Genomic DNA, 18,768 nt, shown 5'->3' with positions numbered 1-18,768 from the left:
TCCAGCCTTTTAGCTTTCCCAAGCAAACAAGAGAAAATCTGCTGATGCTGGAAATCCGAGCAACACACACAAAGTGCTTGGGGAACTCAGCAAGCCAGGCAGCACCTATGGGAAAAATAGTACAGCTGACGTTTCGGGCCGAGCCCTGCCGAAGTGCCTCAGCCCGAAATGTTGACTGTACTTTTTTGCATAGATTCTGCCTGGCCTGCTGAGCTCCTCCAGCATTCTGTGTGTGTTGCTTTACCTTTCCCAGCCACCTGGCTTCACCTCTCTCCTTCGAGCTGGCCTCCTTCCCCTCCCTGCTCCTTTTTACTCTGAAGTCTTCCCCCTTCCTTTTCAATCTCGATGAAAGGTCTCAGCCTGAAACATTGGCTATTTATTCATTTCCATAGATTCTGCCTGATCTGCTCAGTTCTGGCATTCTGTGTGTGTTGCTTTGGATAAACCAGGATTGTTTTCTTTGGAATGGAGATAGCTAAGAGGAGACTTAATTGAGGTATATAAGTTATAAGACGCCTAGGTAGAATAAAGGGCTTTAATTCTCTTAGTAATGGAGTCAAAAAAACAAAAGACATAGCAGTAGAATTCAGCTCTTTGAGTCTTTACCACTCAACCATGGCTGATGAATTTTGCCCCTCAACACCATTCTCCCACCTTCTCCTTATAACCTCTGACAGCCTTACTAATCAAGAACCTATACCTTTCCATTTGAAATATATCCAATGACTTGGCCTCCACAGCCATCTGTGACTGTGAATTCTACAGATTTACTACTCTCTGGCTAAAGAAATTCCTCCTCATCTATTTTCTAAAGGGACATCCTTCTATTCTGAGGCTGTGTCCTCTGGTCCTACACTCTCCCACAATGGGGAACATTCTGCCTATGTAGCCCCTCATAGATTTCAATGATATCCTCTCCCCCCCAACCTTATTCTTCTGAACACCAGAGAGTTCAGGCCCGGAGCTATCAAGCACTCCTCATACATTAACCCTTTCATTCCTGGGATCATTCTCATGAACCTTCTCTGGACTCCTGGACTCTCTCCAATGCTGACACATTCTTTTTTAGATATGGGGCCAAAAACTGCTCACAACACTCCAAGTGTGATCTGACCAATGCTTATTAAATCTATGACTCTGATGGGTAGGCTGCATTTAAGTTACCCCCCCCCCCCCAAGTTTCAAAAGAATGCGATTGCCTTGATATCTTGCCCCAGCAGAAAGGAGGCTTCACGTTTGTCCGCAATTCCCTACAGGATGGAAGGACAACAATGAACTATGACAAGCTTTGCTTGCACTTTTTTTTTGTTGTGGTTTATTCAGAAAATACTGCAATCAAAAGAAACGCTTCCATGAGTCCTTTGCGTTTCTGCACATACGGTTTTGTGCAGTAATGGCCGGAGGTACAGGAAAACTACAGAAAAAATGAGGTTGGTAAATGGTGCAGTGATACAAAACACTGGCGTCGCCTCAAAACTGCAAAACTCATTGCGGTGCTCAAAGGTGCTCCGTGACTCGTCTCTCTCTCTCTCTGAGCGTTGCGAAGGACAGAAGGGAGCTCAAAGCAAAGTGTGTGACGTTACAGTCTGAACCTAGAAAAATATGCACATACTTCCTGTATAAAATTGTTGTAAACCTGCTCTCGATTTCCTTTCAGATTTTCAAGTGCCTAGCTCGAAAAAAAAACAGATTTTCTATCGACATGATCACAAAGGATTTTTTTTACATAAGAAATCAGATACAGTGAGATCCCTGTTTTTTTTTAATATCTTTCCCAGACTCCTATATATGTCTCCAATTAACAGAGTTCATAACCTGTACAGAACAAACACATTGACATCAGTTGCACAGAGAAGGGGGATTTCTACCGGGAGGGTTTACTGCCAAAAAACTGCCACCCTCTTATGTCTACAAGAACTCATTGGAATCCGGATCTACTTCCTCTTCTGCTGAGATTTGTTTCCTTGACCCATTTTGTCTGTTTTCATCTGGACAGTGAAAGGGGAGACGTGTCTCTTTATTAGGTTGGCTTGCGGTTCCACTTCTCCTTGGCTCACTTTGAGCTCGTCTCAGATGGTGCTGCAGTAGCCGGCGTTCGAAGAGCCCAGCGGGGTGGATTGCAGTTCTACCGCTATTGTTTTGCCTGAGGTGCTGCCAGGTTCCCAGTGCTTGATGAACAGAGGGTAAATGCGGCGCAGCGAGGTGGACAGGTTCCTCTGCATACTCACGGACAGTGGCTGGTGATCCTCCACCACCCTCGGCCTGACAGACGCGAGCCTACGGAGGGCCAGGACGCTGATCGCCGCAAAGAGCGCGCAGACAGTCAAGGCAATTAGAAACTGTGGCCTGATGGCGCGCGGCCCGGTTGCCGGGCGGGCCTCTTTGGTCCTGCCCCTGATGCAGGACGTCTCAGTGTGGAGACTGACGTGGGACACGTGCACACAGATCACATATTCGGCAAGCGGCTCCAGCCGTGTCAAATTATAACTGTGCACGCCAGCAGGGATGCGAGCCGAGGAGGCAACATTCAAGCTGCTATTGCTCAGTATACGTGACCAAGAGATGTTTGACGATATTATGTTGGAGGTGATTATCCATGACAGCAGGATATGGTGAGCTTCTGTTTCTCGTATATAGAGCTGAATGTCGTCTTCGTTTTCTGGATAGAACCCACTCACTGTGATAGTGACACTCTTCGAGTCAGCTCCTACAAGGTTGTGAGCCACACAGGTATAAAGTCCTGCTTCATCCATACTTATATTGAATATCTCCAGCGTGCCTTCAGGGCGCAGCCTGTATTTGTCTGATGCAGTATAGGCTGAAAGCTTGTCACCAGAGGGCATGACCCAATAAATCTCAGGATCTGGCTCAGCAAAAGCTCGGCAGTGAAGGGAAAGGGATTCTTCCATTTCAACGCTGAGATGTGAGGGAAAGGCTTCTGAGGAAATGAGAGGAAGGCATCGGTCTGTCATCTCTCTGAATGGGACGTCTCTCAGATTACGCCTGCTAAATTCCGGAGGGTCCACACAAAAGGTTGACTGTGGCTCAATGAACCGAATGCGATTTTCATTAGTGTTCACCCAGCGAATGACGCAGTCACACCTGATGGGATTGTTGTGGATGCTGATCTCTTGGAGTTTAGATAGGGACTCGATAGTCTTTTTGTATAAGGCACTCAGGGCGTTATTGTTCAGCATCAGAGTTTCCATCTGAGGAACAAGCCGAAACGCATTGGGATGAATGTAGGAAAACTTTGGGTTGTTGGTCACTTCCAGTTTGGTCAATTCAGGTAAATTGTCCAAAGCAAATTTATCAATGGAGGTCAGTTCCTCCATATTGTTAATCCCCAACTCTTTAAGATGGAGCATATCCGTAAAATCACTCTGTTGGATCCTTTGAATCAAATTTTTGTTCAAATCCAAAAATTTAAGACCTGGAACTTTCTGGAGGGCCACCTTTGGAACCTTGGATAATTTGTTATCATAGAAAGAAATGCTTTCTAGATGCTCTAGACCTTCAAGAGCATAATCTGAGATTTCTTTCAGTCGCATTCCACTTAGAACCAGACTTCTTAGGTTGACGAGAGGCTTAAAGTTCATGTTCTGGATCTTCTCCACAGCATTCTCTCCAATCATGAGGATCTCCAGGCTAGGTAAAGCATTAAACCACTCACTTCTAATGCTCCTCAACTTGTTAGAGTTCAGGTGAAGCCGGAGCAGGTTCCCGAGGCCAGAGAAAGCTCCGGCAGAAATGGTGCTGAGCTGGTTATGGTTTAAGTAAAGTTCTTGAAGGTTGGTGAGAGCGGAGAAACATTTTTCCGTCAGGTCAGTCAGCTGGTTCTCTTCCAGATGAAGGACCAGAAGGTTAGTCATGTTTGTCGAGCTGAAGTGCTCAATCTGCGAGAAACTGTTTTGGGACAGGTCTAGTTCTGTCAGGTTCACCAGGTGATGTAGCTCACCTGGTTCGATCTTGCTGATCCTGTTACTCTGTAGGAGTAATGTCTGTGTTCCGTCAGGCAAATCAGCAGGAACTCTGTACATGAAAAAAGCATTACAGTCCACTGTTGGTGCCTCTCGATACACGGACCTCGGTGTAAACCAAGGCTTAATTTCACAGACACACATATCAGGGCATCTGACATGCCAGGGTATTGCTTGAGCTAATGTAACAATTGCCAAGCTAATAAAAATGTACTCTTTCAGAAACATTTTCCCCACCGATCCTAAAGCTGTCACCCAAGCTTCAAGAGTGCTTCAAGGTGCAATCTTGCAATAATAGGGGAGTGCGGTGGAGTAAAATTGGAAGCAAAATCTCTTAAGTGTCAAGAGGGCATCTTAATGCATGTTGTAAGTGGTAAAGATAGATCCAGCTGGCTACACCCGCTCTAAAAACTCATCCACACTTCGCGAGCAAATGGCATCTCACTCCATGAGCTGGCGGTTTCTGGCAGTGCTTTGTGAATTATGCTTCATTCAGCATTTGTAGGAAGCGACTGATCGCCGTCTCAGTGGGCTGATACTGAAAGGGAAAAAAAATAAGCCGGGTTAGTGAATTGCTTTGGAAAAGGTGCATTTTTTTTGGTTAAATAGTGTTTTATGTGCTGATGGAATTAGATTAATTAATTAAAAACAATATCATTAATCAATATGCTACTTATTTACCTCAGAGTGACTACTGAGGCACTTCTGGAAAGAAATATGTATTAGTAAGTTTTGCATTTTCAGTTTGGTTGATACTTTTAACAACTCTTCTCACTGCAACCATGAGGGAGGAGATATAGGAGCCTGAAGACACACACCTAATGTTTCTTCATCTGCACCATCAACTTTCTGAATAGTCCATAAACCCATGAATGTTTTTACCTCACTATTAAGCTCTCTTTTTGAATTACTGTTAATATATTCTCATGGTAACTCATAGTAATTCTTCTGTGAATTGTACTGTTGAACCAAGAGTGCCTTCATAGTTTGATGCAAAATACAAGTCCGAGCCAGCAGGTACCTCACCACCCAGGACGTGCCTTCTTCTCAATGCTACTATTAGGGAGGAAGGTACAGGAGCTTGAAGACACACACTCAAACCTACCATCAGATTTCTGAATGCACAATGAACCCACGAATGCCACCTCACTATTTTCTAGCTCTCTTTCTGTCCTGTTTAATTTTTTAATATATATTTCTTATTGTAATTTATGGTACATTTTATGTCTTGAACTGTACTACTGCCTCATAACAACACATTTCACTAGGTAGTTAATTTATATATAGAGGATCTCACCTGATCCCTGAACTCCTCCATCCTGATCAAAAAGGTGCAACAGTGCCTTTATTTCCTGCGGAGCATCAAGAAAGCTCACCTCTGTCCCAGGATACTGATGGACTTTTACCACTGTACCATTGAGAGCATACTCACCAACTGCGTCTCAGTGTGGTATGGCAATTGTCCCGCATCGGACCACAAAGCACTCCAGCGGGTGGTGAAAACTGCCTAGCAGATTATCGGCACCCAATTGCCCACCATTGATAACATCTACCACAAACGCCACCTGTGCAGGGCGAAAAGCATTATCAAGGATGCATCTCACCCTAACCATGGACTTTTTACTCTCCTCCCATCCGGTAGGCGCTACAGGAGCCTCTGCTCCCGCACCAGCAGGAACAGGAAGAGCTTCTTCCCTGAGGCTGTGACCCTGCTGAACCTCACATCACAACGCTACTATTGCACCCATATTGTACTGTCTCAGTACTTTTATATTTGTGTGCTGTAGCACTTACTTTTCATTCGCAGTTATTTTGTAAATAACACTATTCTTTGTATTTCTGGTTAGATGCTAACTGCATTTCATTTGGCTTGGTATCTGTACTCGGCACAATGACAATCAAGTTGAATCTAATCTACTGTGCAAAAGTCTTTGGCGCGCACACACACACACACACACACACACACACACACACACACACACACACACACACACACACACACACACACACACACACACACACACACACGTGGGTGTGTGTGTTTTTCTTTAATTTTCTCAACCCTTATGGGTGGTGTGTTTGTGTATTTTCTCTCAATCTTGGGTCCTCTACCAGAGGCCAGGGAGCTTGAGAGTTTGACACAGGATCCTTGCTGTTCCTAGTAGTGTACTCTTCTGCACTGAGATCTCAGAAGTTGTTCCCGAGATTTGTTGGAGCTACTCTCCCAGTCCAGGAGTCACAGCTCCACGTGCTCCCATCACCACCGGGATAACTCTGGCTTTAACATTCCACATCCTTTCCATCTGCTCTTTCAAGCCCTGGAAAGGGAGCAGGAAGCACCAGAGCGACATTCTGCAATGATCAATAAACCAATTGTTTGCAATCAAGTGACCTTGCCTGGTGTCTGAGGGCTGGCTGTGTCTGTACTCATGCCACCACCCCCCCACCTCTGGCACCCCTTCTCTGTCACCTGTCCCACACTCACTCCGGCTTCACCATTTCCAACATCCTTTACAAGTGTGTTCTCCACTCCACGCTGAAAAATACAGTGCTGTGCACAAGTCTTGGGCTCCCTAGCTATATATGTATATAAGCCCAAGATTTTTACACAGCGCTGTATTTTTTTATTATTGTAATTTATAGTTTTATTTATGTATTGAACTGTACTGTATGATACAGGTGATATTAAACCTGATTCTGATTCTGAAGGTACAAGGCTATTAACAATGGATTAAAGGGGGTCTCGACATGGAAGTGAATGCTGCCCTCTCCTCAGTAGATATAGTGTGTTGGATTGAAACTCTTCTCACTTCCATTCCCCCGACATCAAAATCAAGTGAGTTTGTGAAATTCTATTCAGCGTTCTGCAATGGCAGGTGTACAGCTCAATAAATGTGCTCACAAATGGCCGGGTCACAAAGCTCACTGGGATCTGAAAAGACAATGCCTTAGACCCCTGGCAATCCTGAGGTTGAGTTAAATGGTGCATCATGATTTGAATATATTAAATTTATCAACAGTACTGTGCAAAAGTCTTAGGTACACACACGTTTATATATATATATATGTTTGTATATATGCGTGTGTGTGTGCATATATATAGACAGGATGCCTCAGACCTTTGTACAGTACTGTAAGCTGATTTTTATATCATTTCCTGTGTGGGTTAATTTTGACTCAGTTTGAAGCACACAGTGGAAAGACATCCATCTCCATCCTCTCTTTATTTGCCCTTGAACCAGCAATATATGTGAACCCTCAGTTTTTGTTAATGTTGGAAAATATTTAGTCAATATAGTACTGTGCAAAGTTCTCAGACATCCTCACTGTGTGCTGAAGACTGCATGTTGATCAATGGCCTCTTCCACTGCCAGGACGAGGCCACTCTCAGGTTGGAGGAGCAACACTTCACATTCTGTCTGGGTGGCCTCCAGCCTGATCGGATGAACATTGATTTCTCTAACTTCAAATAGTTTCTCCCCTCCCCCCCTTCTCTCTTCTTCCATTCCTCATTCTGGCTCCCTACTTACCTCTTCTACTTATGGGCCTATGTCACCTCCCCCCCGCCCCCCGGGTCTCCTCTTCCTTCCCTTTCTCACAGGGTCCACACTCCTCTCCTATCAGATTCCTTCTTCTTCAGCTCTTTCTCTTTTCACCAATCACCTCCCAGCTCTTATTTCAAACCCACCCACCTACTTTTCCTCTCACCTGGCTTCAGCTATTACCATCTTGCTTGTACATATTCCCCTTCGCCCCCCCCCACCCTGCCTCCACCTTCTTATTCTGGCTTCTACCCCCTTTCATTCCAGTCCTGATGAAGGGTCTTGGCCTGAATCATTGACTACTCCTTTCCACAGATGCTGCCTGACCTCTGCAGTTCCTCCAGGATTTTGTGTGCGTTTCTCAGAACATAATAAATGAAGTGACTTACAGGCTGAGACTAGACATAAAATGACAATGAAAGCTGCCACATTATTATAAAAAAAATCTGCTGGTTCATTAGTGAAGGGAGCTGTTTTTCCTTGCCCAATTTGGCCTTCACTTGACTATAATCCACACCGAGTGGTTGACTGCTAATGGCATTTTTTGTCAGTAGCAGCCTGAGCAATTGCAGCTCAAAGTGACGACATATTAGAATTAATGCTCATGTCAGCTCCACAAATTTAAATAGAGGTCCATTCAGTCTGCTTTGTTTCTACTAACATTTAGACGAATGGATGCATATTTCCTGACTGGAAAAGGTATCAGACTAATGTTTAACACCACTCGATTATATCCCTGTGGGTGTTTTCTGTTCATACACAGATGCTTGTGTGCTTTTGCCTGTAAAACTTGCCCATCAGAAATGGCCAGAAAGCTCTTTGTGCTCCCTGTGACTAACATCCGCAGGCCTGCTCAGTGCTTGCATGTGTGATCAACAGGGAATACCTGGTGTGGTTAGCTTGCTGCATTGGGACAGAAATGGCCCAATCAGCAGACCGAATGCAAGAAGGGTCTCCATCATACTACATTTAGCAAACACTATGGAAGTTGCAACAGAAATTCCCATTGGCTCATAACCGCAGGAGAAGCCCTTTGGTCCCTTCTGCTATTCAGCTACATCACCGATATTCTTCATTTTAACTCTAGCAGCCTGTTTTGTTTCTGGTAACATTTTCCCTCATGTATTTTAATAGCCATATTTTAAAAAAAATATTCCAAATGACCCCTACTCCTCTGCTACCTTTAATCTAGTCAGGTGGGATTTAGGCCAAACTATAATCATTTGATGGTTGGATTACTGAATCATTTTAAGGAGATTGCCTGTCTAATTTTAATTCAGTTTTGACATCTGCAGGACCTCAGGGCACTCAAGGGAGGCTTCTAGACTGGATCCCTCAGGTTAATGCCTTCAAAGCTTTGCATACAGAAGAAGCAATAAGACACTCCCTTGCTCCATATTCTACCCCCACTACGGTCCACAAAGGAAACCTATATCCCACTGAGCTGCCAAGCATTCACAATCACCCTCCTCCCACTTCAGGTTTATCTCCAATCCCTGGATAACCTTGTCAGACACTCGGAGACTCTTTCAATTTGGTTGTGACTGGAAAGCGAAATGAAGATGTTTTAAATATGTCTTGCCTTTAAATTTGGAAGTAACAGTGGGAAATATGACCTTCGGGGCTTTCTCGCTGCTTCCCACCTCACTCTTGCCAGCATTCTCCCTTGTGATCATTGGTGGAGCCTTAATACTTACAAATGGGGCCTGGAATTTACAGGCTATTTTTCGGATGGCTTATTGAGTGAAGGTATCATGTGTGGTAGCTGGCTGGTGGCATCAGTGCTGGACTCTGGGGCGAGAGGTCCTGAGTTCGAATCCGACCGGCTCCCTTGCACGCTCTCCATCCGTGCCTGGTTTGAGTGTCGAGCTAGCAACTCGACCTCGTAAAAAAAAAACCTGGAGAGGGATGGGCTCTGCCAGGTTTCAGGTGCCCAAGACACGCCGTACGATGAGCGATCACCAAAAAGATCGGTGCAAAACGTTTGTCATGACGGTGCCCTGACAACTCCACCAGAAATTAAAGGCGCACATGTGTGGTCTTGAGCAAGAAGAGGCCAGCGCTTGATACCCACCTGGGGTTAAGCAATCTGAGACATGGCCTTCACTCCCAAATGTGGTTCTTTCTAACCAGCTCAAATTCATTGTTTTAATTATTTTTTCTGGAAAGTGCACAATCAGAATTATTGTCTCTGATGTATGACATAAAAGTTGCTTAGCGGCAGCATTACAGTGCGAGACGCAAATATCTATAAGTTACCAAAATAAACCGTGCAAACAAAGGAATAATGAAGTAGCATTCATGGGTTCATGGACTGTTCATAAATACGATGGAGGAGAGGATGAAGCTGCTCCTAAATCGTTAGTGCGTTTCTGCAGGTTCCTCTACCTCATGCCGGATGATAGCAATGAGAAGAAGGGCATGTCCTGGATGGTGAGTGTCCTTAACGATGAATGCCAGCTTCCTGAATACCACGTCTTATCAAAGGGCTCACTGGTGAGGAGGTTTGTGGCAGTGATGGAATCAGCTGAGACTGTACCCTCTGAAGACTCTTGCAATCTTGTGCTTTGAAGGCTCCATACCAACTGGTGATGCAACCAGTCAGAATGCCATACATCTGTAGAACTTTGTAGGAGTTTTGAGTGACATACCAAAACCCCTCAAACTCTTCATGCTGCCATCCCTTCTTCTTGACTGCATCAATGTGTTGGACTCACTGAAGCGTTGGCGCCCGGGAACTTGAAGCTGTTTACCCTTTCCATTGCTGACTTCCCAATGAAGACTGGTGTGTGTGCTCCAGATTCTTCTCGCTACTACCATTGGTTAGCAAGTACAGGAGCCTTAGGTCCCACACCACTAGATTCAGGAAAAGGTATCACCCCACAATCATCAGGTTCCGGAACCAGCGTAGATAACTTTACTCACCTGAATGCTGAACTGACTCTACAACCCAAAGAATCTTCTGCACTTTTGCTGTTTGTCTCTTTGTTGATGTATATCTCTTATACATTCGATTGTAATTCTTTACTTTCCTATAAATATCTGCAAGGAAATGAATTTCAAGATAGTATATATTAATAACAAGTTTACTGTGAACTTTGGGTTCTTCTTCCTTAAGTCCACAATCAGTTCTTGGCCTTGCTGAAGCTGAGTGCAAGGTTGCGGCTGTGTCGTTACTCAACCAGCTGATCTATCTCACTCCTGTACGCATCCTTGTTGCCATCTGGGATTCTACCAACAAGGGCAGATATTGACTAACGATTGGGTCAGACTTTATGGGATCATGCTTTTTACAGTCAAATATCCTGATTTACAGGAGTGAAAATAAAAAGAAAGATCAGCAGAGCTCTTTGGGATCTCTGATGTCCATGGTTTATTACACTGGACAACAAAGATTTTACTTCCTGAATGCTTTTGGGTGTATCTTATGGATTTTGAGCTACTGATCATGAAAAACACTTGTCAGCTTGACATAGACTACCAATCCTACACCAAACCCGAAGCTATTAGGAGCAGACGAGGGCACTCATTTCAATTTGAAATACTAACTACCAAGTCAGATGTGTACAGCAGTTCATTCTTCCCCTGCACAATTAAAGCATGGAATAATCTTCATCCTACCATAGTCACACAATCAAACCCAATTAAATTTAAGACAACTCTTCTTCTTCAAAAATCTCCTTCTTAAGTCCACCCTCCGCCACCTCCAGTTTAAATTCCATGCAGAATATTTTGGAGCACCAAAAACCAAGAACAAGAACAAGACGACGACCATGGAATTACCCTATCATTCACCATTTTTTAAAAGAATTATCTATATGTGGTAGTTCAATTCATATTTCAAGTCAGAATAACTGATGTCAAGATTAAGAAAGGCAGTTTTGTTGGTCCACAAATTAAGCAAGGTCATCAATGACAGGCAATTTGAAAAACTTCTAGAAGGACCAGGAAAAAACTCACATGGAAGGCACTTAAGGGTGTTGTTGAAAATTTTCTTGGCAACCTCAGAGCACCAAGTGACATGCAGCTGGTTGACAACCTGCTTCAAGCATACAGAACCATGAATTGCAATATGTCACTAAAGATTCATTTCTGCATTCCCATTTAGACTTCTCCCCTGCAAATCTTGGCGCTGTCAGTGACGAGCACGGTGAAACATTTCACCAGGACATTGCGGTCATGGAAAAACATCAAAGCAGCTGGAATCCATCAATGCTGGCTGATTATTGTTGGACACTTAAGCGAGAAGCCTCAGAAACTGAGTACAAATGAAAATCATCAAGAAATAATTTTTAGCTTAGTTGATCTATTGCAAAGTGCTGTTATGCAATTAAACATATTATATTCAATAAAAGTTAATTTCTTGTTTCTCCCAATTCCTATGTGATTCAAGTAGTCTGAAATTATAAACACGAGAACATCTGCAGATGCTGGAAATCCAAAGCTACACACACAAAATGCTGGAGGAACTCAACAAGCCAGGCAGCATCTAAGGAAAAGAATGAACAGTCGATGTTCCGGGCCGGGACTCTTCTTCAGGACACCTGATGAGGGGTCTCGATCCGAAACGTTGACGGTTTATTCTTTTCCATCGATGCTCCCTGGCCTGCTGAGTTCCTCCAGCATTTTGTGTGTGTTGATTCAGTCTGAAATTATATTTGCGTTCAGCTTCAAGTGGTCTATCATAAACTAAAAAAAACACTCTGAAGGCAACACTTCTTAAAAAAAACTGTTGTCCACCATTAGCACTGTCTTATGTGACGTGGAACTTGTTTGTGGCAGCAGTACAGTGCAAAGACAGACCTATTATGCAATATTACAAAAAATAAATAGCTACAAAAAAAAGGAAGACTGAGGTAGTGAAGAACAATGATGAGTCTGGGGTTGTGTCTTCAGGTACAAATGGAGGAAAAATGGATAGAAAATTCATCAGGGCAGGATATAGTTAACACCCCCGATTATACCTCATTCCCCAGTGCAAGCAGTTTATTTGAATTTGGTCTCATTAATTGCCACAATACATTGTGAACAGCGAGGCACTTCCTACTGTGACTCGTGGCCTGGATTTACAGCTGCTTCGTAGAGCACAACTCATTACGAACCAGATATTTCATGATATTTTCATTACGGCAGCTACACTGGGATTTCCACCAGGGAAATGTTTCTTCTCATGGAATACAGGGTCCTGATTGCTTATGCAAATACTTTCACTCTTTTGATTCCATTGTTTTTGCTTTAAATGTTTGACCTCGGGAGCTAAGAAATGGGTAACCTTGGCTGCTGAGAAATAAATAGAACCTTATATACAGGCAGCTTGACAAGTTGCTGTTCATTTCTATGGTTCCGGGTGTTGATTTAAAAGACAATCTTCATTGTTTCCCTGGGGAGGATTTTGTGCTGCGCAGAAAAAAGAGCAGCTCCTACTTGCAAAGACCCATTCAAAAATGGTACCTCTTCAAAGAAGGAAAAACTTGAATTCATATAATACCCATCATTACTCCATATGCTGCAGAGTGATTTTTAAAGTGTAGTCACTACTATAGCATTGGAAATACCATACCTAAAATGAAAACTAACCACAGAAAAATGAGTTCATCACAGGAAAAGGTCTCCCCACCCTCTACTGAGCACATCTGCAAGGAGCACTGCTACAGGAAAGCAGCATCCATCATCAAAGAACCCCATCATCCAGGCCATGCTCTCTTCTCACTGCTGCCATTAGGAAGGAGTTACAGGAGCCTAAGGTCCCATACCACCAGGTTCAGGAACAGCTATTACCCTTCAGCGATTAGGTTCCTGATCCAACGTGGTGGTGGATAACTTCAACACTCAGCCAATTCCACAACCCATGGATTCACTTTCAAGGACTCTACAACTCATGTTCTCTGACTGATCGATTAATTGATTGATTTGTTCTCTCATCCATCCAGCCATCCATTTATTTATTAAAATAGCTTGTCAGTCTAATTAATTAATTTGCCAGTTTTCTTTATTTATTTTAGATTATTTATGTATTTAATTTCAATTTATTTATTTGTTTGTTTTAAAATAATTTATCTATTATTTAGTTATTTATTTATGTGTTTGTACAGTTTGTCTTTTTTCCCTCACATTGCTTTATCGCCGGGTGTAGATGTTTGTTGAGTCTATTGTATTTCTTTGTTCTACTGTGAATGTCTGCAAGGAAAGGGTTGTTTATGGTGACAAGTACGTATTTTGATTATAAATTTACTTTGAACTTTGAGCACAGGAAACTGCCACAGCAATGTAATATGATGTTGATTGTGGAATAAAGATTGGGCAGCACACCAGGACAACCATCTCTGGTCCTTGAAATAGCACCATTTGAATTTTTTACATCAGCTGAAAAGCAAGTAGGACCTTGGTTTAAAACAGCACAGAATCAGAATCAGTACAATTATCACTGACATATGTAGTGAAACTTGTTGTTTTTGAGGTAATAGTACAGTGCAATACATAAAATATACCATAGATTACAATAAGAAATCTATATTAAAAATAAGCACCATGAAAAGAGAGCAAAAATTAGTCAGGCAGTGTTCGTAAGTTCATTGTCCTTTCAGAAGTCCAGTGGCAGAGGGGAAGAAGCTGTTCCTGAATCATTGAGTGTGTGCCTTCAGGCTCCTGTACCTCCTCTCTAATGGTAGCAATGAGAAGAGGGTGATTGGGGGTCCTGAATGATGAATGCAACCTTTTTTGAGTCTTCTCCTTTTGAAGATGTCCTCGATGGTGGGGAGGCTAGTGCTTGTGATGGAGCTGGCAGAATCTACAACCCTCTGCAGCTTTTTCCAATCCTGTGCAATGCCCTCCCCCCCACCCCCCCATACCAGGTGGTGAGGAAACCAGTTGGAATACTCTCCATGGTAAATCTGTAGAAACTTGCTTTGTCTGCCTTTGCTGACAAACCAGATCTCCTTAAACTCCTAATGAAATAAAATTGAAACTGCTCAACCTTTCCACTGCTGACCCATCGATAAGCACACAGTGTCACACTCCTCAGTGCTAACAATGTAGGATGCGCCCAAAACAGGTTGAAGGAGATCTTCAATTCACAACTTTCTGACTCGGAGGCATTTTTAGATTCTGAATCCTTTATCACAATCACTTTACTCTGGCTGTGTAATCAAACTGGTTTTACAGATTTTTTTCCTCTGTTTTCCGTCTCCTTTCCCTGTAGCAGTTCAATTAGTAACTAGCAGAACGTCACGCTGCATTAACTTACTACTTCTCAGTACTACCTGTGTACACTCGCCACTGGAAACACATGGCTGGGCAACTCCCTTCAGACAATGAGTCTGACAATTTAGGAGGAGGAGATATATTCACTCTCAGCTATCTGGAGGAATGCAGATATCTAGAGGGATTGGTACTGAGAGGGTTGAACACATGTTTTAGCTGGAACTCCTGTCCTGTTAGATAAATTGCCCTTTAAATGAATGCTACAGACATACTAATGGCTGGAGTAGTATTAAAGTCATAAAATACCGCATGTGGTTGTCCAGGGAACATTGAAGACAGTGTTTTGTAATTGGAGGACTGTGAGAGTGAGAGCGAATGAGAGAGAGAAAATAAAGCAAGAGAGAGAGAGTAAGAGAAGGGAGAGAGAAAGTAAGGAGGAGGGATAGAGTGTAAAAGTGTGACAGAAAGAGGTGGGATAGAAAGAGGAAAGGCAGAATGAGAGAGGTGAGGCATTCAGACAAATGAGGCAGAAAGAAGTGCAGAGAGAAAAACAACAGGGATTGAATGATGGGGGAGAGAGATAGAGAGAAGTTTAAAGGACGAATATATAAGAAGGGAATCTTGTTGAAGTGTGGAAAGCTCACCAAGGATTTGGAAAGATAAATCAGAACCAGGTGGAAGGGAAAGGTCATATCTTCTACCCGGAGGGTCATAGGATTGTTCATGTCTGAATTGCTAATGGCTATTTTCATATTGCTGTTTATGTTCTACACACAGAGTACTGCACAGAATATCTTAGGCATATATATTAGGCTAGGGTGCCTAAGACTTTTGCACAGTACTGGATTTGTCAAAGTGGAGTGGAGAGCGAGTTTGTAGATCTGGCGGGAACAAAGAATTTTGGGAATGGCGAGGGAGGATCACTGTATGAGGGGTGTGAAACAGGTGGCAATGAAAGAGTGCTGCGGCGGCTGAGGAGGTTTGTGTGGGTATGGACACACCCAGTCCTGAGGCACCAGTGAATGTAATTTGTTTTGAGGCATTTGGTTTATTGATCGTTACAGAATGTCTCTCTGGTGCTTCCTGCTCCCTTCCCTTTCTCTTTCCCTTTTCCCAACCATGACTCCTCTCTCCCCACCCCCTTCCCACTCTCAGTCCACAATGGAGACCCGTATCAGAATCCTGGTTATCATCACTCACATATGTCATGAAATTTGTTATTTTTGTGGCAATATTAAAGTGCAATGTATAGAATTACTATGGTAAAAAGTCTTAGGCACGTAGCTAGGGTACCTAAGAATTTTTCACAGTACAGTATATATGTACATATAAGACCGTTGCTAATATTGAATAATTGATGAATGAGTCCAAAATGACTACATAAACAATTTTACTCAAAATATAATTAGTGTGTTGTAGCATGACTATCTTTTAGGAACAGAAAAACACAACTTCAATTTCCAATTGGGTGACCTCAGCATCTGATGTCTACTTCTTATTTTAAACTTAAGTTCCTTGAAATTTATCATTAACCTTACCTGGCACGGACAAAATCTTGGCGCAAGGCCCAAATGGATTTGGGAATCAGGGGCAAAGGTGACAAAAGTACAAATCAATCCCAGTAGTCTTAAATGAAGTCCTCTGGAATAAGGAATGGACTTCTGTAGCTTCTTCCTGAAAACTTGCTTCTGCTGTAAAGAAACACAAGGAATTATTAAAGATTAGTTTTATTTGTCACATATACGTCAAAATATACAGTGAAATGCTTTAAATCAAATCAGTAAGCATTGTGCTGGGCAGCCCTGTAAGTATCACCATGCCTCTAACACCAACACTGCATGCCCACACCTCACTAACCCTGACCACATGTCTTTGGAATGTGGGAGGAAATGCGGAGCACCTAAAGGAAACCCACACTTCTGTGGATTGAGCAACTCAGGAATGAACAACTCACACGTCTCGTTCAAAGATTCAAAGTGCGTTTATTATCAGAGTATGTATGTGGTATACAACCCTGAGATTCGTCCTCCCCCACAGACAGCCCCGAGACAAAGAAATGTCATGGAACCCGCTCAAAGGATATAAAACATCAAACCACAGAATCATTAATACAGTCTAGGAATGTTCAATTTAGTTCAGTTCAGTTTAATTTAGTGCTGTGTTGCTGGTTGACTGCAGGCTCCAGAGCCAGTCAGTCTTGGTCAAAATAGCAAAAGGAGTAACCAGGGCCCAAACATGATAACATGAACAGCGGAGTCCAATCTACAAACCAATTAAACCTTGTCCAAGACTCAACCACCATCCCCTGGCAGCACTGAATGAGAGGGAGAGAGGGACCGACCAGACGCAGGCACCTTCCACCAGCGGCTTCGAGCGAGAGACCGGTCAAACGCAGGCACTTCTTCCAGCAGTAGCGAGCCAGAGACAAGTGGATTGGTGTCCTGTGCTTGATCCTTCTGTCTCCTATTCTCACAGAGAAGAGCACAGACCACCTGCTGACAGGCGAAGACTGGACAATCCTTGGCTGTTCTACCCCTTAACAGGTACGTGGTAAGGACCGAATTTCAGGAGCTGGCTTGGCTGAGATGGTAGATGAAGCCACAACCTGTTGCTGGTGCCCAGAGAACCTGTTGTTATTTGACAAGACTGAATGGCTTGTTATTCAACCAGCCAATTCTGAAATCACAGTCTAACTGATACTCTGAATTTTCCACTTAGAAGAGCTCTCACAATGAAAAGATTGCTCAGATCAGTGTCTCTATTGTTCCGGTGTATTCTTTATTGATGTTTGTTATGCTAAAACATATGATTAGCCAGATAAGCTGGGTAGAAACGTTATTGGTATGGGAAAAGGGAAGATGAATGACAGGTAAAGGAATGAAACTAGTCACTGCAAATTAAATCTGCAGCCAAATTTAAGATTCAGTCAAATTGGCTTGGGACTCGCTTTGTACAGCAGTCAGTAAGCAAGAAGGGAACAGAGAAATTTACAGGGCATCGGGGTTAGATGTGATAGACTGGGGAGTAGTTAACAGGAGTAGACTCCACATAGATGTCCTTTAGAAGATAATTAAACAGAGATGTTGACCTATAAAATGCTCCTGAGTATTTCTATTCCCTAATTTATTACTAGCCTATTTGCATTCGATGCAAATAAATGCCTCATTTATTTTTCTGAATATTGGATAATATGGCCACCCTCCTTTATATCCCATGAAGCTGTTTAACTATGTTTCTGTCTATTTTCACATCTATTTCTTTTGTTCCCTGCTTTATCTACATCAGTGCTTGTGGGGTGTTTTTAATTCGCCACATTTCTCTTTGTGGCACTTGTTTACTGATACTCTGCGAACTGGGACTAACTCTGCTGGGACCAGGAAATCTGCAGATGCGGGAAATTAAAGCAACACACACACAAAATGCTGGTGGAACGCCTGCTGCGTTCCACCAACATTTTGTGTGTTAACTCTGCTGAGTCTGGAATTGGGGACACATTGCTGTTGCTCTTTAATCCACTCCCCACTACAGGAGCACAGATTTTCAGCACGGAGAATTCCCTGCTGAACTGTTTACAAGATACCAGAGAGATGTGTTTGGATGGCCTCTGAAATTTAGACTGCAGTTTTAGTGCTTGCCGATGTTTTCTGCAATGTTAGAAAGAACCTTTTTGAACATTTCCACAACTGTGTTTATCTTTTGGGATCTAGATGTGGCTCTTGAGGGGTAACAGAGAAGGTGCTGGTGAACAGTTGTAAATTCGACACCAGAAGTGCAGTACATAAAGAAATTCCAGGATTAGAAGGCACAGCCTCAGAATAGAAGGACGTCCCCTTTAGAACAGAGATGAGGAGGAATTTCTTCAGCCTGAAGGTAGTGAATCTGTGAAATTAATTGCCACAGATGGTTGTGGAGGCCAAATCATTGAGTATATTTAAATTGGAAGTTTGACTAGTAAGAGGGTGAAAGATTACGGGGGAGAGGCAGGAGAATGGGAGTTGTGAGGGATAATAAATCAGCCATGATGGAATGGCAGAGAAGACTCAATG

At 43.0% G+C, this 18,768-nt stretch overlaps 1 protein-coding gene across 2 annotated transcripts in view; it reads right to left on the bottom strand.

Moving 5' to 3' along the window:
* Positions 1–251: 251 nt before the first annotated feature.
* The window catches only part of LOC140717257 (leucine-rich repeat neuronal protein 2-like), a 333,158-nt gene continuing 314,641 nt past the window's right edge, over positions 252–18,768 (bottom strand). The window contains exons 3-5 of one of the 2 annotated variants that reach the window (XM_073030646.1): positions 16,261–16,413; positions 10,448–10,564; positions 252–4,518 (exon numbers count right to left, since the gene is read on the bottom strand). In XM_073030646.1, coding sequence (XP_072886747.1) covers positions 2,070–4,208 — 2,139 coding nt within the window. In that variant the 5' untranslated portion in view covers positions 4,209–4,518; positions 10,448–10,564; positions 16,261–16,413 and the 3' untranslated portion in view covers positions 252–2,069. The remainder of the gene's footprint in view (positions 4,519–10,447; positions 10,565–16,260; positions 16,414–18,768) is intronic. The other variant, XM_073030645.1, reaches the window with a different exon arrangement.

Source organism: Hemitrygon akajei, chromosome 27, assembly GCF_048418815.1.
Source record: "Hemitrygon akajei chromosome 27, sHemAka1.3, whole genome shotgun sequence".
In the NCBI taxonomy this organism is placed as follows: Eukaryota; Metazoa; Chordata; class Chondrichthyes; order Myliobatiformes; family Dasyatidae; genus Hemitrygon; species Hemitrygon akajei.
The sequence above is the reverse complement of the archived record's forward strand: the minus strand, read 5'-3'. Positions and strand labels throughout refer to the sequence as shown.